The following is a 22,787-nucleotide window of genomic DNA, read 5'->3' on the forward strand; positions in this document are numbered from 1 at the left end:
CTAACAGTCCAGAAGGTTTTTAACGGAGAGGGTAATTTTGTCTTGTATGATATAAATTCAAGGTATATGTCATACGGTGAATACACGTCATATATCAGTGCCCCTATTTGAAATTTTTATCAAAAAGATGCCTTAAAATTAGATCATACCTTTGAATGACATTAAGAGTGAAAAGTTACTTCTATCGATTATAACCCCTTAAAAAAAAAAGAAGATTCCCGATTGGTACCGGTACTTTGGGCCTTGTGTTAATTTGGTCTTAAATTTTAAAATATAACGAAACGGTTCAGTATCTGAATTTTCAAAACGTCTCAATCTAGTACCTACTGTTAGTTAGTTGTCAATTAGCTATTAAATGTCTTTAAAAAAGATATAAATGCTCTTTGAGTGTTATCTAATTTTCTTTATCAACCATCCAAATATTGACAAAAAATTAAGGTAAAATTTCCGATTTATACCCTGTACTTTGGGCCTAGTGCCACTTTGGTCCCTGAATTTTAAAATGCGACAAACGCCTGTTTCCAGGAGTTTCTGACCCCCAATTTTTTTAAATAATAAAAAACATCTTATAAGCTTTCCAAAAAACCAAACTTCAAAAAAAAAATAACTAAAAATAAGTATGTATTGGTTGTTTCTAAGTACTGATACGATACGATCGAAATGCGTATCGTATTGATACTTTTAACCTTGGTTTCCTTGCCTCTTGCTTTGGAAAAAAAAATTTACTAGGGATCCATTTATGAGGATTTGAAATGAAACTAAAGTTTCACACTTCATGATCTTATCCAATCCACTTCTACCAGAACTCTATCATCCATAATCTCTATTCTATCATATGCATTTTCCATATCCAATTTAACATCCATGATCTCTTTATTTGCTTTTGATTTTTTTTTTCATATGGAAAAATATCTTATGACCAATTAAGATAAATATCACCTATGCATCTTCGTTATGTTGTGTTTGGTTTGAAGGAAACTTTCCCTACTTTTTCCTTCAAACCAAACAGCCTATAAAGGAGGGCACTGTGGTTTGGTGAGGTGGTTTTGACCAATTTAAATTTCAGTCTATTTGTTAGAATTTTGGTAATAATCTTGGACATTGTGTTGCATAAATTAATAGGCTTGAATTTATTAGGTTTATTAGGGTGGTTAACTTGGGAATAAGGGATATGAATATGAGATTCATGTTCCTTAGGATCTTCTCTTCCACCAAAAAAGAGTTTCATCATACTTTATCATTTTCTCCACTATATTCTAAAATTTTTGGAAGAACATATTTGAGAAACCATTCAGACCTAGGGCCTTCCTTGGCTCCATTTGAAATAGACTAATAGAGCTATAATTATCTCATCCTTTAGCACCTCTGTTTCTAGGTCCCTAATATTAGGGTTTGCAATATTTGACACGATATATGAACATGACTTAAATGACACAAAGTTAGTGGGCTTGGTTTAATAATCGCGTTTGTGTCAAAATCGTGACTACCCATTTAACGTGATTAATAAACGTGTCAATTTCATGTTTCTAGGTCCCCATTATGATAGGTGATGATGACTTTGAAATTTTTTTAATGAATTTGTTTAGGTAATGGATAATTAATGTTTATTTTACTATTTAAATCTATTTATTTTTTAATTTAAACATGTTAATCATATTGATTTTGTTTTATTTCAGGCGATACGTACGTATTATTCAATATAAAATAAAACAAATTAATCATGTCAATTCAGATTTACAAAGGTCATGTAATGTTCACTTATAATATACAGCTCATGTTCATGTTAAAAATTTGACACAATTAAATACTTGACTTAGAATTCCATAAAAACAAAATATATAATTTCATTAATCCGATTTTTTCCATATCCAAATATTAGAGGCTTCTGTTTACCAAAGAAAATGTGCGAGGCTTCCAAGTTCCATTTGAGAGCTACATGCTCAATATGTACTCATTTTTTGTACATACATCACTTGGTGGGACCCACTAAATGGTGGATATTGATCATTTGTCTCATTTTAATGTAGGGTTGATAATAAACTTTGCAATTTTCATTTATACGTTTCAAATGTTGGGTGCACACCCAATTGCTTGTTTTGAGCTTTGAACAGTCATATGATTCATATCTTCGTTTCTCCGATATTGAGACGAGTTGTCCAGATCTCCTGAGTTCAAATCTCCGTCCTACAAGGCGTCCCACAGTACATCCTGGCTGTGTATTGGAAACATCTTCTAATGATAATATTATTTTTGGGAATGTAATTTATGTCATCATCGGAAAATATTTCCAATGCACCGCGGGATGTGAGGTGGGATATTATGGGGCGACCCCTTGTGGGGTGGAGATGTGAAAACATAGGTTTCATATAAATATGCTGACATGGCATGTTTATCTATCATCCCGCTCCTTTCCATGGAGGATTGAGGATTTGGCCGTTTAGGTAGCTATAAATTTTTTTTATTTATTACAAAAAGGTTAATTATTTATATATACCATTTACATTTGAGAAACTATTTGTATATACTCTCAATTTTTAAAAACAAACTAAATGTGACTTGTTGACTGACCCCACACAATACAAATAGAACTTAGGCTATGTTTGGAACTACGTATATCTCGTCTGGGATTTGGTCATGCTTGGTTGGGTGTGGACAGGACTAGTCTTTTCCACACACCAATATAGCGTGGGCAGGTCCCGTCCATACCCAAATTTCTCATCCACGATAAAATCTTGTGGTTGGGGACCGTCCATACTTGATTTTTGATCCCCTACTTCACACTTTCCTTGAAAGGCTACTCTATTGTTTGTTTTATATTTTAATATTTTTGTTAATAAATACTAATTATTTTACTTATTTTTTTTATTTTAATGTTTTATCAATAAAATTATATTTTAAATATTTTAAATATATTTTTAAAAAATTTAATTATTTTACTATTATTTTTATAAAAAATTAATATTTCTTGGTTAATATTAATTCATTGATGCATTTTTCAATATGTTTATCATATAAAATGCAAAAATTAGATATTTATGATTAACTGTATAGATCAAGGTTTTCGAACCACCATTGACTCGGACAGCCAGACCGTTCAGCTCGGGAACCATCCAAGCAAGTGGTTCCATTCTACCCCAAACCCGGTTTTTGGCAAAAAACTATTGAAAAAGTCAACAACCCGTTGACACAGGCAATCAAACCATCGACCCGTTCAATGGTGTTTTACCATTTTTTATTTTTAATTATTTTTTTTAATTTGTTTGTTAGAATGTGTCGTCTGTTCGAATCAGACGGTCAGACTATCGACCCGAAAATCGGTGGCCAGAACGGTTCCATTTTTGGGTCGTTTTTTAAAATGTTGGTGTAGATCATTCAAAAATGTATATGAGATTCATGGAATCAAAAACACCACTGTGGATGTGGATTTGTCTAATCCACACAATTTATCCACAGTTCAAAACAGTTGTAGACTGTGGTGTGGTGTAGATTGGTCCCTGCCATAGGGTGTGGTGTGGACTAGTCTACACCCACCAATTTCTCACCCACACTATAAAACACACCCTTAGTAAATGAATCATTTAGGCTACACTTGGATGTGATGTAAATTTTACATCGGTTCGGTTTTGTATGCGTTTGGAAAGAGGGTGTAATTATTATCGACGTAAAACTACACTCCACTTTAGTTTTGCGTGCGTTTGGATGGATTGTAGTTTTATGTCGATAAATCTATGTAAAACCTCATTGGCTCTAAAGTTTGGAAAGGGGGTGTAATTATTATCAATGTACACCAACAATCTGGTTCAGTCTTATGTGCATTTGGATGGAGTGTAGTTTTACATCGATACTCTTCCACCTATCACTATTTTAAAAAAAGCAACGATTATTTTCTAGTTCAGTATAAAATGTCATGAGTGTATTTTTACACTGATGATATTTTACACTAATTTCAAACGCAACCTTAGGACCATTAACAACTCACTTCAAATGCTTTTATAATATCAATTTTGCCCATATCCAAAATCTTGAAATTTCCAACTGAAATCCTTATTTAATTAAACAAGAAGATAAACCTAGTTTTAAGTACGAGAACATGAGAAGCAATGGGTGGATAACCATATGTTTTGTCATTGAAACCTTCTTAATCTTTTCTCATTTTCATATCTTCCAATTTTTTTGTCTACCAGAGCCCAACCTGGCTTCCTTGATTCTCGTTCCCAAGTTAAACCCCTTATCTCAGTGGAGGTGCCAAAAATATCACGACTTTTTGAAAGTTTAGGGTTTTTGGAGGAGACACTTTGAATACTGAAATTTTAGGCTTTTCAAAGGGGAATGGGATCTGCTCCTCACATGGGGGTGCCTTACATGCACATCCACTGTGCATTGGGAACATCTTATGTGAATACTAATTTATAAGTACAAGAGATGTTTCCAATGCATGGTATGATATGCGTGTGAGGCGCCCTGTGTGAGGAGCAGATCCGGTTTCTTTTCGAGGAGATATTAATTTGGGGGGTTTGAGTTATGAGATTTCTTTTTGGGGATTTTTCGCACACATGTGTCTTTGTCCAATGCACATGTCACCGGAATACAAATTGGGTATAAAATATTGTGCTTCAAACATTTGGGGATTCTTTAAGACACGTGTTTCTCTCTAATCAAATTCAGGTCGAGTACATTTGGGGGGTGTTCTTTTTTGGATTTTGGGAGGGGAAAGTTGGTCAATGGGATTTTAGTTCTCATTGACCAAGAATCCCATGTTTATTTTTCATATTTATGTGGGGATCAGGGAAAATTTATTTTCCTGGGTATCGCTTATCTACCCATCTCCTAGGTGGGTACATAATTTATTTTCCTGGGTATCGCTTAAATGGGACAAAAATGTCACTTTTAATAATGGATTTTTATGGCTAAAATGGTAATTATCTTATTTACCTAAGAAATAAAAGAACATGGGTAAATGCATTTACACGAATAAGTATTTCCCAAGAAAAAACTTACCCAAATAATTGCATTTACCCAGGTAAATAACTTACTGAAAAGTAAACGGGCCTTTAGGTTTTACATAAGACAATTTTAATCTTGTGAATTCCGGTCTATGCATTTGGGGATTTTTCAAAAACACATATCACAAACGGCCAAACTATGTATATATTATAGTGGTGTGGTGCTTGCAACATGGAAGAAAGAACGGAAAGAGAAAAATAAAGAAAATTGCATGTTTTGGAGATTTATTGAATAGCTAAAGTCATTTTTGTCTTTTATATTTTATTTAGATATACATTTTATATATCTATATATATTATATAAATAATTTCCCAAATATACAAGGTATACAAACCGTCAAGCATGAAAATTGAGGTAATTTGCATAAGATTGTCTAGGTCGGGTCCATGTAGAACTGAAACCGACCTGACAAGAAATATTAAGGATTCAAAGCAAAACCAAAGCTGATTACGTCTATAATTTTTAGGCCCAGAACGGAATTGATTGATTCTCAAGACAACCAGGCTGACCCTATATATATATATATATATATATATATATATATATATATATATATATATATGCCGGGTCTGATCCAGTTCAATAAATTGGGACAAAATATCATGATCGGAATCAAAACAATCGTTCGGTCCATCGGGTCTGACTTGATCCATTGATAGCCCTCAATTTGCATTATTCGTGGCGTCAGCCGACCCATTGACAGCACTAGTGTTGACTTTTTCTAGGGAAAGCAGGTGAGGTGATATTAGATTTCGCATCAGCGCCCCCACAATGCCCTACGGAACATCCCGACCTTATATTGGAAATATCTCTATGATAGTACGAAAAATGATGAAATATCATCGGAAGATGTTACCAGTACAAGGTCGAGATGTGCTAAAGGCACTGTGGACTGCTGATGTGAATTCGCGATGTCTAGCATCATTCGTGGCGTCAACCTGACTCGTCGGACCATTTATAAAGCGTTTGCTAGCCTGTGCTGTCCACACGATTTTTCTGGTTGCTTTTTAGCCACGTGTCACACGGATAGGGTGAGCTGTGGGCTGCGGACGTTAGATCCCCTTGTGGGACCAACGTATATTGAGATGACGTGGCGCCTACAGACGACTTGGAGCACGAGATGATTGGGCGGATGGGTCGCTTTCTTTCTTCCTTTCTTATTGGATGGCTTATGAATAATGCAGTATGCAGGTGAGGTAGTAGATATACAACTATACAGGTCCAAAAAGACGCGGATACGATTCCCGCAACACCAAGCTTTGGTTCTCTCTCTTGTTGTGTTGATTGGATTCTTGGTGAAGAAAGATGTCAGGTCCTCAGTGCTGTGATAATCCACCCACCCTTTGCTCAAGCTGCGGGGAAGGGTCCGTTCTGGAACTAGGAGGCCTCAAGGCTTACGTTGCTGGCTCCCAAGATTCTAAACGTGGAGTCCTTCTCGTATCTGATATATTTGGTGACTACCCTCTTATCTTTAATTTGTATTTACTCTTACAGTGCTGTTACATTCCAATTGATCATGGATTCACGCTTGAGGTGTTTTTCCAATAAGTGGGGCTCCTGCTTGCTTTTCGTCTTTTTTCCTTTTTTTTTTCTTCTATTTTTGTTTGCTTTAGTGTTTGGTAGAGAGTTTAATTTGGCTGAGTTTTGAAGATATTATGCATTGCACTCTTCACATCGTTGATGAAGTTAGGAAATGAAATTCCCAAGGTTGTATTTGTTTCAACCTAAAATGGATGAAAATTATATATGCTGTAACTTTTGAGTATTTTCGCCTCTTTTATGGTTAAAGCCTTATGTTCTTGTCGTTTACATCAAAACAAGTTAAAAGGGGTGGAAGGCAAAGTTTTCCCTGCAAAAGAGGTGAAACCAATAGCTGAAAATATTTCAGTCTGAAAATTTTTCATCCCAGGGATAAACGAATGCAGCTCGAATAAATTCTTCTTCTTTTTCTTCTTTATTTTATTGGTAATGTGATGACAGAATGGGCAGGGAGAGGTTTTAAACAAATTGGCATTCATTGATCAACCTTGTCTTTATTAGTTATCATCACCACCATTATGCTCGCCTTTAGTTATCATATTCCTTTCCATCAATCTTTTGTTTTTTTCGGGAAAAAAAGTAAAATATTCATTGTAAAAGATTGTAAATGAGAGGATGCATCAGGGTTCCATCCTTAAAAGGTAGAGCTCAAGCTATGGCTGTACAGAATGATCCTTTCCGGACCCTTCCCCTCCTAGCTAAGCTATCAACCACTAAATGTAAGTGGGAGATAAAGGAGTTCATATTATCTCAGATCTCATTAAGTGCCAATTCTCTATGGACTTGAACTAGCTTTTCATTTTTATCTGATTACATTCAGCGAGTCTATATGAACTAAGGTTATGTTTGGCTTGACAGGAAATAAGAGAGAATCAGAAAGTTGAGGGAAAGGTCTTAAGGAAGTCTCGTGGTCTTAGATTCTCAGTGATTCTTGACCAGATTAGCAGAGCCACGACCTTGGACCCAGTTAAGGACTGTAGGCTGAGTATACAATTAGGTCACTGAAATACCAGAAGGATCCTTCTGGGTCGGACCGGACTGCTTGAAGAGCTTCTGTTGAGGAGAGGAACCAGGCCATTGACTAGGGATGAGGGAACGATTGAAGGAGGGCTGTGAGGGGAAGATTGGAGAATTTCCACTAGATTCCCTTGGATGGAGCAGAGTGAGATACCTTTAAATTACTTGGTTGCTAACATCCAAGAACTGAACATGAAAGGAGTCTAACTTGGAAGCACTTAGAAAGATGCTACTTTACCTTTAAAAAGTCCCAATTGTTTCTTTCCCTCCAAACGAAACTCATCAGGAGATAGAATGCATTAAAGCCTTTGGTTAGAGCTTTCCTCAGATCTAAGGTCTACTCATCTCCATTAAACAAGTATATCCATTTTTCATGCTGCCAAGGGCCACCCATTCAAAACAAATCAGGCCAAACAAAAAAGACCAAAGACTCATTATTATTTTACCATGCAGCAACATGACTCCTTGTCTTTCAAACATGATAATGCATGCTTGGAAGAAATGAGAAAAGCTGCAGGTTGGTTTATTCTTTTTTAGCAATAGGCCATATGTGTTGTTCTTGCCATTTGCTGCTTCACCACATGAACAAGAATAATTTAAGGGGATATAAGGAAGCAAAATCCTTAAAGCCCAAAACACTTCAGTAGTTGGTTTTGAAATAAGGACTTTTAGAACAGGTCCACAGCACTTCTTTTTCACATTCCAACCCTAACAATTAAACGTGAGAAGCTGATATTCAATTTAAACTTGTTGTGAAGAGAACAAAAAATAGCAAAGAAAATACAAGAAGAACCAGAGAATACACAGATTTACGTGGTTCAGTGTATTGATCTTATGTCCACAGGATCCTTGCAGAATTTTTACTATTTCTTTGTCAACAGTTACAACCTAGCAAGAATGCTAGTGTTATATCATTGAACAAAGGTTTCTTTTCAGTACCCTAATCTGGTTACAGTTGAAATCGAAGTGTTCCCAAAGTCCCCTGTAGGACATTACATGGACAAATTTTGCAGTGTCTAGGGCAGGGGCTCCAAGAGACACCCCCTGCTGGTGTTGTTTCCTCTTCCTTCCTAATACACAGAAAGTTTCATCAGAATTTTAAAGTGATTAGATAGAATTCCATATTTTATTGTAGATACACTTAGAATCCAAAAAATGATTTACTCGTAAAATTATCAGCAGTATCATGGTACTGGATTGTAGAGTAGGGGGAGAGAGGAAAATGTAGAGGAGAAGAGGTTTTCTTGATCTCAGCGTTCCAAGGTAGGCATTGGAGGTGTAGGTTCCAAGATTGGCCACTGTCATCCATAGACCAATAACCAGAAATAATGGCATCCTTCCAGAAATGAACCTGGAAAATATGAGGAAAAGAACTCATAAATTGCTTGCCCCACCAAACTTCAGTTCAGAATTTTCTTCTAAAGGCCTTTACCAACCTTAATCAAAATAATGGGTAAGCTCTGGTTGTTGTCATGCTTATTCTTTAGCAGAACCTCATGTTTTTAGATGTTTCCATGAACTGGTTGCAGTTATATTCTATTCCCATGCTTAGTTTATAAGCCTCTATTTGGGGATTATGCCATCAATGATAGGATATATATATATATATATATTGGTAAGTGACAATGATAGGATATTAGCTATGGTATTTTGGTTTTATATGTCCTAATGATCATTATTGATTTTTTTTTTTTTTGGTTTAAGATTGTATTTCTTTTCCATAGTAAAAAGCGATTTTAGATTGAATTGGAAATTAGCTATAAAAGGGTGATTTTGGTGTCATAAAAATGAGTACTTGTACTGTTTGTGACTTGTCTTTCTCTTGGTTATTATCGTTAGTCTTACACGGATGTTACCACCTTTTCAGGATATGAAGCACCAAACTTGAGGTACGTGAAATTTTTTTTCTGCTATTAGAACTTAGTGATGTTTTTCCTATTAATTCCAAGGCATTAAAAGCTGAATTTTACCTTGCATCCATCTTCTTGTGCAGCATTAAAATATTAAATTGTTGTTAGTCTATTTGCTCCATGGTAAGAATGGTAGCTTCCTGGGTTATGCTATTGAAACATATTGGTACAGTTAAGACTTAAGAGGAAAAGTAAAAGGGGTTTGCTTCAGTATTTTATTATCAGAACCTTTTGGTACAAATTTATATACCAAGTTTTCAAAGTGTTGGATATAAGGAGACAATCATTGAGAATATATATATATATTTGGTAGCTTGCTTCGACTGTCATAATTGTTCTTTTCATGTGCAATTCAACAGGGCCCCTTTTAACCACCATTATATATATATATTTGGTAGCTTGCTTTGATTGTCATAATTGTTCTTTTCACGTGCAATTCAACAAGGCCCCTTTTAACCACCATTATATTGGTTTCAGTTGTGAACTGTGCTGTTACAAGTTCTACAAGCGATGGTGATTAAGTTCCAATCTGACATCAGAGAAGCATCTGTCTTCTGAGGGCTCATGATTGAGTCAAATCATTTCCATTTTATCATTAAGCATGTCCTTGCCCAACCCAGTTTATGACTGACTATTAGGTTCCATTCTGACAGTAGAGAAGCATCTCCTCTTCGGACTTCTGAGGGTTCATAGTTGAGTCAAAGTCTTTCCATTTTATTGTTAGCTATTTTCTTGCCTAAGTTGTTTCTTTAGCACCAGTAGATGGCAGTGGTTGTTCTGTTTCAAATTTCTATCTATAATTACTGAACAGGATAGAATAGCAGAACAGGATTCATGTAGTTGACCCCATATAGTTGGGACAAGGCTTAGATGATAGTGATGAATATAAGTTTTTATATGACAAAATATACTAAAATAGAAGAAGAAGAAGAAAAAAAGAAAGAATATAAAATGGATTAAAGATTTATTAGCAGCAAAGGATGTATAGAAATCCATATTTACACAATGAATTGATTTAGCCAACAACAAAAGGATAAGAATTCATCCATTCAATGTTTTGACATGACAAAGCAAGCAAAAGAAGAGCCAGAGATTAGAAAAAGGGGTTTGATGGTTGTCCTGTTTATAAAATATGTCAAGTTAAATATACTGATAGAGAGGTTATTCAGCAACGTTCCTTCCCCCACACCAGACATAAAGGTACCATAAAGTATTTTTTTTTTATTGTAAAAAAAATTAATGGTACCTTTGGTAATAAAGAAAATACTTTCAATGGATGCTCTTTAGGATATTGTTCTATATTCAATTGGCATCTGGAATTTTGTAAGGGTTAGATCTTATCGCTTTTACAGGGCTTAAGGTTGTCTGTCACATATTATTGCTACTCTCTGTAGGTGTAAGGTATTTTTCAAATGGTTAAAAGATAGATAACTAAGGATAGAAAGGGCCTATGGTTGCTTCAAGAGTTTATTAGGAAAGACAGATTGGTAGCATCATGGATGAACATCTTGTTCAAATAGGTCTACAGATCACTCAAATCAATTTCTGAGATTTATTAGGGGTTTGACCTTTGTGCGGCTAATTGTAGGGTTTTTTCTTTTTCTTTTTTTTGTTTGTAGAAGTGAAAATGGATGGCTGTACATGGGGTGAAACTTCCCTAAGAGAACTTTTAAGAAATGTAATTACAATAAGAGGGAATTGGTTGAGATATTGTGTGCCTTTGCCCAAGAGAATTTTTGCTAAGATTCTCTGTAGTCTGTAGAATTTTTGCTAGGATGTAAAAGCACTGCTGTTCTTCTCCATCCAAATTGTCCAAAATGCTGCTTCAGGTATCATATTCCAAATAATTCTTCCATTAGCCGAGAGGCCCTTCAACTCTCCAGCTGTGTAGGAAGTTCAAGACTGTATTAGGAAAGACCCAACATAGGTGCAGGTTAGCCAAAAGATGGTTCCAAATGATTTTTCTGAGTGGGAAGTGCAGAGAAAGGTGGTCTACAGTCTCCTGAGAAGCATTTCAAAGAGGACAGTTGGGGGAGTTCATGGGAATACCTTGCTTAGCTTATCTTTGGTGAGGCATTTGCCCTGGGATACAGTCCAAACGCCAAACTAGGAATGCAACTTTTGAAGGCACTTTCTGTGCCCAAACAACCTTATGAGGGAAAGTGTGTCTATTCAAACTGAGGTGCTGCATCATGAATTTAGCTCAGTAGGTTCCCTTCTTATCCCCTTTCCAAATTCTGCTGTCCTCTTCTGTGTCGATAGGCTGAAATTGCTGCAGATGGAGGAGCACATCTTATAGATTTTCAATCTCCCAGTCAAACAGGTTTCTTCTGAAAACTGTTGCCTCTTTGTTTGTGGCTGCATTAAAGAGGCTAGGGTAGATTTCATCAAGGGCCTATCTCCACAGCACAAGTACAACCAAAATCTTAGATGTCAGCCATTGCCCAGCTTTGTGACAATGCCTTCTAGGAATTCAATCTCCAATGCCCCTTATTAAGAAGCACTGTGTTCAAGTTCATTACCCAATAGATGCCAAGCCACCCATTTTCTTGGTGAAGCAGATTTTTGCCCAATCAACAAGGTGGATTTTCTTATCATATTTCCACCCTTTCCAGAGGAAATCTGTTTGGATCTTTTCCAGACTACTTCCACATTTAATCTACAAATATGCCGGTTCAACTCTTTGTATTCTTCATTAATTTTTTTTTATGGGCAACAAAACAATTTTATTAATCAGGAAATAAAAGCTTTATAAAGCTGGCATCCCAGAGTAGTGGTGCTTTTTGCACTCTTCATTACCAATTTCAATAATATCTCACCAATAAAAAATTGGATTTAAGGGGTTGAGTTTTACGTTGCTTTCAGATTGTTGGTGGTTTTAACCTATCTTTTATTTTATTTTCATCTCTTCCATTGTTTTCCATAGTTCGCCTTCAAATCACGTAAATGATGTTAATTTTGAACTTGTAAAAATTATGAATACAGATTTATAATTTACTGAACATTGTATAAAAGCTTGACTTTATGAACTTATGGTGTATTTAGTCAAGGTTCATGGTGAAGGCTTATTCCATTATTCAAAGTTTCGTAAACAACACATACAGCGTTATGTATATGAAAGCTAGTATTCTAAGTAGAGATATGTTCTAAACCATGGGGGAAATCAACAGCAGTAAAGCGATATGGTTGTCTACTTACACTTCTGTTTTCAGAGTGCTTCTGAATTCCTGATCCTGTTCTTCTAAGTAAATAAGGTTTGTGACAGAAAAAGTGAAAGGATAGATATGAGAACAAGTTCCCAAAGTACCTAAGATGATGCTCTCCCCAAACATATTTCTATGACAACTCAACTAGTAACCTTGAGATCTTTGGTATTTTCGGTGGTGCCACAAATTTAGACATAACATGATAATAGAAATGTTTTCCTAGTAGATAGCGTATACTGATTCTTGTCTTCCTGCTCATGTTTTGAGAAAGATGGAACTCATGCTTTTTCATTGATAAATTTATAATGCTGGAGGAGTCAAATGTATTGGTGTTACTTTATCATTGCACTTGATTTTTATCTTTTTAATTCTATTATCATCCAATATGTTCTTCCTCTAGTAAACTTTGTTAATTGTTATGGGAAAAAAAGAATGGAGATTGAGTTGCTGGTACCATCATTAGATTTAATGTTCTGTTAGAAAGATCTTGTAGTTGGGAAGCTTGTATTGGATTATTGGTTCTAAACTGAAGGCACTGGGGACACCATTTATATAGACCTCAAAGCTTAATGTTGATGTGAATTTGTTACTTATTTAACCAATCTTCATTCCGTGAGCATGAAGCATTTTTATTGCCTGGCATGTGAAAAAAATGTGTTGGGAAACTAATGTGAACAACATTCAACTGTGAAGGAAGCTTGCAGATAAAATCGCAGCTGCTGGGTTCTATGTGGTAGTTCCTGACTTCCTTTATGGAGATCCCTATGTACCTGATAATGCTGAAAGGCCTTTACAAGTCTGGATAAAATCTCATGGACCAGTTAGCTTCTTGACCATCTTGGATATTGATATAAACTTGAATTTTGTTGCTTAATTTAATTTTTGGAAAGCAGAAATCATTTTCTTATAATTAATATCATTTCCTTTGGATTGCATACGTGTATTCTGATAATAAATGTAATATTATTGTAAGAGAAGCTATAATGATGCATCTGGCTAAATAAAATCCATTCGAAAGAAATCATGTAATATTCTTGTCCAACTTGTGCTTTACCTCTTGGTGAGCCACGTTGTGTAATCCATTGCACTTGGGCCAATTTATTTTTCTGTTGTATTTAATAATACTATATGCTCAATTTTTTTTTGTAACCATCTAAGTTGTATTTCTAGAGTTGATGGAAATTTCTAATTTATGGTATGCTGATCTTTTCATGACTATGGACTTTTTCGTAGTCATTGTCCCTAGACCTAACAGATCTATTTCTTTTGGTTGTATGTGAATGGTGGTGCTACCTTGCATAATGTACAACAAACTATATCATAATTGTCTCTTTTATTTGCTTCCAAGTACCATTTTTCATGTCATTTCATGTTTTAGTTTACTAGTTTTGCATGGCTGTTGTATTACCATTTAAATGGTGTTTGTCAAGATCTTTAACTACAGAAGCATGCTAATAAGTTACCAACACTATTGTATGTTTCCTTTAGGACAAAGCATTTGAAGATGCAAAACCTGTTATTGATGCTCTAAAAGTTAAAGGCATAACTGCAATTGGAGCTGCAGGATTTTGCTGGGGTGGTAAGATATCTTTTCGGCTTTTCAGCTTTTGGTTAGTGATATTTGGAACGTTTTTTGTTGCACATGCATATGCATGTATATTGGTAGGTGGGGGAGATTGGCCTACTAATTTACTCATACTGTCTCTCATTAGTTGTCCACTTTTTAAATTCTTCTCAGCGAAAGTGGTTGTGCAACTAGCAAGGTTTGATCAGATTCAAGCTGCAGTGCTTTTACATCCTTCATTTGTCACGGTTGATGATATCAAGGGTATGAATTTTCGTAGCCAAAGACTTTCAGATTATATGTTGCTTATTACATATTATTTCATCTAATTTCTGCCTTCTGGTTGCATCCCATGGTTTTAGAATGATCCACTAACTAATCTTTATTGGTTTACTGATGAAGAAAATAAATTATTATTCATTTAGATCTAATTAATAGTATGATTTTCTTGTTTTCCTTTTCAGAGGTTAAGGTTCCCATTGCTGTGCTTGGAGCTGAGATTGATAAGATGTCTCCACCGGAACTCTTGAAACAGTTTGAGGAGGTTTTATCTTCTAAATCTGAGGTGAGGGATTTCCAGAGCTGTACAATTAAGAAGTTATCAATGTCTATTCTTCTACATTAATTCCTGGAATTTGTGTAACCCAATGGAAACATGACCCAGAAATTAAAAGAAATTTATCCAAGAAAGGTGAAAAAAAGAAATGCAGTTATATCAGTTGTTCCTTAGGTTTAGTTTGGGAAGAGTGCAAATACAAATATATGCAGTGCAAATACAAGGATTCAAAATACCATATATAAGGTTTTGCACTGTACATATTAGTATTTGTATTCTTCCCAAACTAAGCCTTAAGTAGATTCTATTCTTTGATCGTTTCTCATAGATGTGGTGGAAAAGTATCTGGATGCACAATTCTTCTTGGGTACTTGACAAGGCTTTGCTGATGAACTTGCAAATGTTGGTCCATGATTCTTTGTACAACCCCACTTGTGACAGAGGATCCTTTTCTCATGCTACTTTCTTACCTCTTTAGAGGTAAATATTGGTTGGCATTCTCTTTGTGCCCTCCATTCAACATATTAGTTTAATAAATCTGAAAGACCATCACATCACAAAATTCCACATTCAAACTAGTATCCAAAGTGGGGCTCGAAATAGGTTTTGAAGAGTAATGAAATCTAGACAAAAAAAAAAAAAGTGGTCCATGTGCACAGACAATCTAGAATTCGCATGGATGTGTACATGGACATTGACATAAATGCTTTTGTTTTCTGAAGGCCATAAGTAAATTAGGGTTTAATTATCCTATCTACTATATGTTCTTCAAGGACCCCAGTTTCATGTTTTTGAATTTCTGCCCCAGAAAAGAACTGAGGCATGCTGTTTTCAATTACTAACAAAGGTTGGTGGTTTTCCTCAGGTTGATGGTTTTGTGAAGATTTTTCCTGGGGTTGCACATGGATGGACAGTTAGGTACAGTGCTGAAGACAAGGCAGTCGTGAAGTCTGCTGAGAAGGCTCATCGGGACATGCTGGAGTGGTTTACCAAATATTGTTGAGAAAGAAGATGCTGGACCATATTGTGGAAACACATTAGACCATTTAAAATTGCTTTACGGTATTGTTAAGAAGGGGAAAACAAAAGATACTCACTGTGTTTGGTGTCCAATGTTATAGTTGATTAGCTTATTTGTTTTTTTTTTTTTTCAATCATTGAAAGCCAAATTGATAGATGGGATAGGACCACCCCTCTGACGGCTCCATATTACTGGGACCAACATTGGGTAGCCAAACTGCTCTTAGTTGAAGGTTTTCCTACCTTTTCCTTCCTTTCCTTATATTTTCCTTCAAACCAAGCATAGCCTTAAGGTTTGACTTTCCGGCATCATAGTTTTACCCTAAATCTTGTTCTTTTTTTTCCCTGTAAATGTGAGAAAAAGGTAATTAACATCAATATCCTTTAATGATTTGTAAGAAGAAAGCCAGACAAGGAATCACCAATTAATACCTAGGTAAAAAAATGGGTAAATTGTTGAAACTTTCTCCCCTGAAGATTTGAACAGTTGCTGAAACTTCTCATAAAGTTTGTTAATTGCAATTACCTCTCTTGAACTTTCTCACACAATTGCAATTAAATGCCCTTTATTAAATTTTTTTGTTAAGAGGCATGAAAATGTCCAAAATACCCATACAATTATTATTGATGTTAGTTTCTATAAAAAAACAATACAAACTTTATGGAAAACAAACAAAGTTTAAAGTTGCAATTTTATCTCAGTGATTGATATGAAGGGAAATTTTGGGAAATAAAGTCAACACTGGAAAAGAGAATGGATGGATTGAGGGGGGTAGCAAACTAGCAATTGATATGAAGAAAAAAATTAAAAAATAAATATGTTCAAACTTCAAAGGTAACTGCATGGTATTTTGGTCATTTTCATGCCTCTTTTTAGAGAATTCTAAGAGAAGGGGGTTTACTTGCAACTGTGCCAGAAAGTTCATGGGAGGTGATTATAATTAACAAATTTTAGGGGAGGTTTCAGCAATTTACCCCCAAAAAGTGATAATTTGCTTAACCAATCCCAAATAATAAATATAATACTATCTTAATTTGAAGTCAGACATTGTACTTGTGTTTGTTTCAACAGAATTATTTTAAATTTTAAATATACTTCTACAATTTTTATGATGCAAATTTTGTTTTGCTTGCCATTTGCATCAAAAGAAATGAGAAAGGGTGCAAATATTCAGTCCAAAAAAGTTTTAAACCCATTTTAACAAATGCAGCCAATATTAGTCTACTCCGATATGTAAATATTTCTGGTTTTTCTGGATTCTCAACCAGATATTTATTGGATTAGGGTAACTTAAATTTAGGCTATGTTTGTGTGAAGGAAAAAGTAGGGAAAGGAAGAGAAATGTAGGGGAATCTTCACAAATCTTGTATAAGTTTCCTTACCCTTTCCTTCCTTTCCCTACCTTTTCCTTCAAACCAAACATAGCCTTAAGGTTAATTAGTGTGCTTTGGGATTGGCAACTTTAAAATTTGACCTTAACCCAATAATACAGTTTTTTTTTTTTCTCATCTCTACAATCTACTTGTTAAAACATCTAAACAATTTGGGGTATCTTCACTAATGGTCCAATATGGTTGATTCGCTAGTCATGGTTTTTAACTTTTTAATGTTGAAGTCACAAAAAAGGGTCCAAAAATATCTAATTTTCATTTTTTTTTTAAATATACTGTTTTGGGTTGCATTGGAAAAAGGAAAAGAAATCTAAGAAAGTGACTTTTCTTAGTTAAACCAAAAGAGAAGACATAGTTAACACAAGATAGAAAAGTAAGTTTTCTTTTTGACCAGTTTTGTTTTCTTTTAGAAAAATAAGAGAAACTAGAGGTAAAGAATGCAGATTGGAATGTGATAGAAAGCCAAAGTAGCCCTACTTTCTTATAAAAAAAGGGGTTCCACAAATATAAGGAATGTTTTTGGGAAAACAGTTGACACTATGGTTGTAATTTGTAATGAAAATGAGAGAATAAATAAAGTAAAAATATAAAGATAAAATAAAAACTTTGACTAATCAAACCCCATGAATTGTGATGAAAATCCACCTCATTTGTTACAATTTTTATGATGTTGGTTGATTGGATATAAATTTTGACGGTATAATGTCTTTCAGGCATCATAGTCGAACGACTCGAACCCTTTCTAAAGTATTCATTGAACTTGTTACTGTTGGATGTGATACAGCAATGATCAACACAACTCATTAAGCACCGTGTCATTGGCCTCACTTGTAGATAAGGTGGGCCTGCTCCATCTTAGAAGTTAACGTCTTTGTCTGCTACTGGGTAGCTGGAGTAAGGCCCATTTACGCCCCTCCATGTTGTATTGTTTTCATGGTTTCTACCTCAATGTCAACGTACAATTAGCCCAGTAATTTGTAGTATCGTATCTTCTGAAAGTTGTGTGTGATTTTCTGATGGTTACATGCAAAAGAAAGGTGAATGAATGATTTTCTCGATAAATGACATTCAATAGGAAAAGAAAAGGAAAATCAGATTCCCAATTTTGAGGGCGTTTCACTTGAATTGGAAAACAAGCCTCAATAATTGAGAAATGCGAGGATTGCAAGATGTAAACTGAGAGGACCAATCTCTCTGTTTGGAAAATGACTTGAGGAAACTTGGAAGGAATGTCGTTTTCTCATAATTAGTGCTTCTTTCTTTTTGGAAAATATATGTTTTTAAAATTCATTTTGTGTGTGTAGTTTAGGGGGTTAAAAAATTAAAATGATCCTCACCCAACACAAGTAGGGATGGCAATTTTCCTCATTTCCCCGATCCCCATAGGGATCCACCCCGAATGAGGCGGGGATGGGGATGGGGAAATTTTCATCCCCGTTATCAGGGACGGGGAGAGCACTCCCCGCCCCGCGGGGACCCCAATCTCCGCTTGTAGAATTCCCACTAATATATATGCATATATGTATGTATACATTATGTATGTACACATACGCCTATATATTAATGTTTTAAAAATATGGTTGAATATGTTTGAATCTTTTTTAATAGATTGCAAATTTTAATTATTTTATTTTTATTTTTTAAATAAAATAAAAAACAAAAACAAAATTATTAACATTAAAAAAAATTACGGGGAATGGGGATTTTCGCAAGGACGGGGATGGGGAGAGACTCCCCGTCCCCGCCCCGCTCCGCCCCACCCGCAAACACAAGTGTGAATGGCAACATAAATCCTGTTCATTCATTATGCTCTCTATAAGGCTATAATTATTAGTAAAAAGAGAAAATCTATGATACTGGAAAGACATGGTATTAAAATAATTTTGACCAATCAAAACACCCTGATGAATTGTGATGAATACCATGCAATTAATCATCTCTTTTATGATACCAGTTGATTGGATGTAAGTTTTTCTGGTATCATGTCTTTTTAGTATCATAGTTGATTAAAATTAAAGGTCCATTTGGTTCATAGTCGGAATCGAAATAGGAGTTGATCCATTCCCACAGTCTGTTTGATTCAGACAGGAATGAGAATGGGAATTAAAATCGACAGGAATGACCATTCCCTCAAATAGGAGAATACCATTCCGGCAGAAATGACCATTCCCTCAAATAGGAGAATACCATTCCAGCAGGAATGGGAATGAGATTCCGATTCCTGACCCCTATTCCTGCAAGCCAAACGGATCCTAAGTTAATTTCTTCAAATGTATTTCTTTTGGCCTTTGTAGTGCAGTACAAATGATTTGTACTGGTGTGAATGCATAAGAATGCAAATAAGCTGGTGTTTAAATTTCTTACTTTGTTTCAGGTTTGACCTTGTTTTGTTTGTCAGATAAGAGTAAAATAATGCAATATCCACTTTATATGAAAGATAATGAGGGTAAGAGGAAGGATTTTCATTTGGGAGGAGTAAACATCATGCTACTTCAATTCTCTCTCTTATAAAGTTTTTTTTCTTTTTCCTTTTTTGTTTTTTGATAATCCTTTCACATAATGTTGAATCACAATATCACATCATTCCAATCTCAGAATGATGTGATATTGTGATCCAACAGGGTTATCAAAAAGAAAAAAAAGATAAAGATAAAGATAAACTTTTATATGAGAGAGAATTGAAGTAGCATGAAGATGGTGCAAAATTTGCACCAGCTTTTGGGATGCAAGGTTTGCATTGTCCATGGATGTAAATTTAATAAAATTGAAAATTTTGCATCAGATAGGAGAGCATTTATGGTTACAAGAAAACATGCAAATCTGAAGCAGGTGAAAATTTATATCTCCTTTGGATTTGTACTTCAAAGAAATGGAGCCTTGAGAAGTACTAGGACACTGTTTGAAATAATCTAAAAAAATTATCCAAAATCTGTATTTAAGGCTCAATTTGGAAGGAGTATAAATACAAATATATAGAGTATAAAACCTTATATTTTGTATTATTTTTTATATATTTGTACTGTACATCTGTATATATTTGTATTTGTACTCTTTTCAAACTGAGCCTAAACAGGGTAATACTTCTATAAAATATTCCCAAAACAAATTTAATATGTATATAAGGCTGTGTTTGGTTGCAGTTCAAATCTTGATCTAGTACAAAATTTGTACGTGCTCAATTTTGCTTTTGGTTGTTTGTAAATTTGCATCCTTACCTGATACAAAATTTTGTAATTTCTTTTGCATTTACTGTACAAAATTTGCACCATCTTCTTCCCACCTGGGCACCTCAATTCTTTCTCAGATAAAGTGGGGACCACATCATCTTGCATCCTACCTTATTCCAGGACAAATAACCAACCTCCTATCTCTATTCTATTTCATTTAAAGTGGAGGTCACTTTATTTTATTTTATATTATACTTCTCACAAACAAATAGTACAAAATCAAATCTGAACAAAAGTAAACCAAAATGCCTTTTGCACTCTCCTGCATTTACATCAGTTCAAATGAAGTTTATATCGCAACCAAACGCAGCCTAAAGCCCAATCTATAAACCTCATCCAACTAAACATGTGGGGATTGGTTACATGAATCCTATTTCACCAATCTGATCAATCAAGGTTCATATCCTTTGACCAATTGTGAACTCTTAGATCATCTTCTACCTAAAAGTAACTTTTGAAAAGAAAATTAAGATTAAATTCTGAAAATTCAGGTTAAATAAATAAATCCAACCTGTTCTTTTCATTTGTCCCAATGGTCCCAATGAGTGAAACCATGTAGGAAGGATTTACCCTGAACTTGAGCATAAACTTGAGAAAATCTGGCAACATTTGAAACCATGTAGGAAGGATCTACCCTAAACTTGAGCATAAACTTCTTGTCAAACTGTGAGGTGTTTCATTACACGTGTGTAAACACCCACACCAATGCATAAAAGACTGTATGTGTAATCAACCCACATTTGCTATGACGGTGTCACTAGCCCTGCACTGAAACAATTAAATCAAAACCTTAGGCCTACTTTGAAGTGAATTCTTGGTGGGGCCATTGCAGTACATCTAAGGCTATGATTTTCTGTTTTAGTCTTGCGCTACAACAGTATCATAGCAAAAGTGAACTCATGTAATAGAACACTTGTATCAGATTCATGTAATAGCACAAACAAATTCAGCAGATCTAATCACCTAGATTCCAATTAGACTCCTAGATTTCCACCTAGGTTAGTAACATATGTATATGTGGTCATGTGGCATTCAATTTAGCGGGTCAAGAGTTATCAACTGTATTTCTGTCGCAACCAATTCCTCAAACGAAAACATTCAATAGATCCTGACCCTACATCTTTAAGAAAGTTCTTGTTTCTACCTTCTTGATCCTGCAATTCACAGTTGTTCAGAGGATTTGAGTTGAGGTACTGTTTCCCTCTTTCATTTGCTACTGTTCCAACCCATGAAGCTTGGGCCTTCCGAGCCCACTCTTCATTCAATATACCTCCATGTGGATCCGAAGGTGACCTCACTGTCAATCAACTCCTCCCTCACCAAGGAAGTTTCTCAAGTACCATTGAAAGAGTAACGTCAAAAAATAGATGCAGTTGTGACTTGCCAATATTGGACCCTGTTCTTTATTGCACTGTTCTTGGATGGACTCATCATCCCAAATTTTATTACACAACTCTGATGAGGATATTGTCTATACTGAATATACGGGTAAGACTTTGAGTGGTCCAGTCCAATTCAGGTCCTGCTTCTAAAAGCTAAAATGGGTTCGGAAGTGGATTCAGATCCTAGCTAGAACTTGTAGTTGGGTGAATCTTATCTTGTGTATTTGCACATTCGGATCAGATTACACTGGTACCCATCACTGCTTCGTATTTTTATTGGATTTATGTTCTTGGACCTGGGTCAAGGGAAAAAAAATTACAGAAAGCAAACTATTCCCCCTTTTTTGTCCTCTATGAAATGAGATTCTTTAATTATTTTTCTACGATTTTCCTGATAAAAGAAAAACCTACTAGGGTGAGTAAGAAAATTGAAAAACCGAACAAAGAATTCGATTAACCAAACCGGTCTATTCAGTTTCAGTTAACCAAAATAGAAATCGACAATTAATCGAACCAACTGGTATACATATATCTATATATATATTATTATATTATATTTTCTATACATTATAAATTAATAAATATGCATTATATATAATGTAATATATTATTCATTATTTAAAATATAATAGTTTATATATATTTATAGTGTTTTATTATATATTTATATATTATTTATAATATTATAAATAATAAAAATTGATGAACCGACAAACCAAATCAATGATTTATAGAACTAGTCAACCGGTTAACTGATGATTTCAGTTACTGATTTTCCAAAAAGTGATAACCTTGGTTCGATTTCAAAAATAAGCCCATAGATCGATTAAACACCCCTAATTCTTCCAACATATAAGAATAGCATTGTAGCCATTACAAAAGTATCTTACATACAATTGGAATATTTTGGGTGGGAACACTGGATTGTATTAGTACAACTACAATGTGCCAGATTGTACTAGTACAATTA

The 22,787-nt window shown here is 34.9% G+C and overlaps 1 protein-coding gene across 2 annotated transcripts; it reads left to right on the forward strand.

The window, feature by feature from the left end:
• The first annotated feature begins 6,166 nt into the window (after nt 1-6,166).
• LOC148863509 (alpha/beta-Hydrolases superfamily protein) lies at nt 6,167-15,929 on the forward strand. 2 transcript variants are annotated; one of them, XM_088979007.1, is made up of 7 exons: nt 6,167-6,457; nt 9,428-9,449; nt 13,370-13,496; nt 14,165-14,255; nt 14,415-14,504; nt 14,705-14,805; nt 15,662-15,929. In XM_088979007.1, the coding sequence occupies exons 1-7, from the start codon at nt 6,310-6,312 to the stop codon at nt 15,797-15,799; spliced, it is 717 nt and encodes a 238-aa protein (XP_088835133.1). In that variant the 5' UTR covers nt 6,167-6,309; the 3' UTR covers nt 15,800-15,929. The 2 variants fall into 2 exon arrangements, with proteins under 2 accessions (XP_088835133.1, XP_088835134.1); XM_088979008.1 differs by having other exon boundaries at nt 13,370-13,472.
• The last annotated feature ends 6,858 nt before the right edge of the window (nt 15,930-22,787 follow it).

This window comes from Nelumbo lutea, chromosome 3, assembly GCF_056320005.1.
Source record: "Nelumbo lutea isolate HS-2025 chromosome 3, American lotus-T2T, whole genome shotgun sequence".
Taxonomy (NCBI): Eukaryota; Viridiplantae; Streptophyta; class Magnoliopsida; order Proteales; family Nelumbonaceae; genus Nelumbo; species Nelumbo lutea.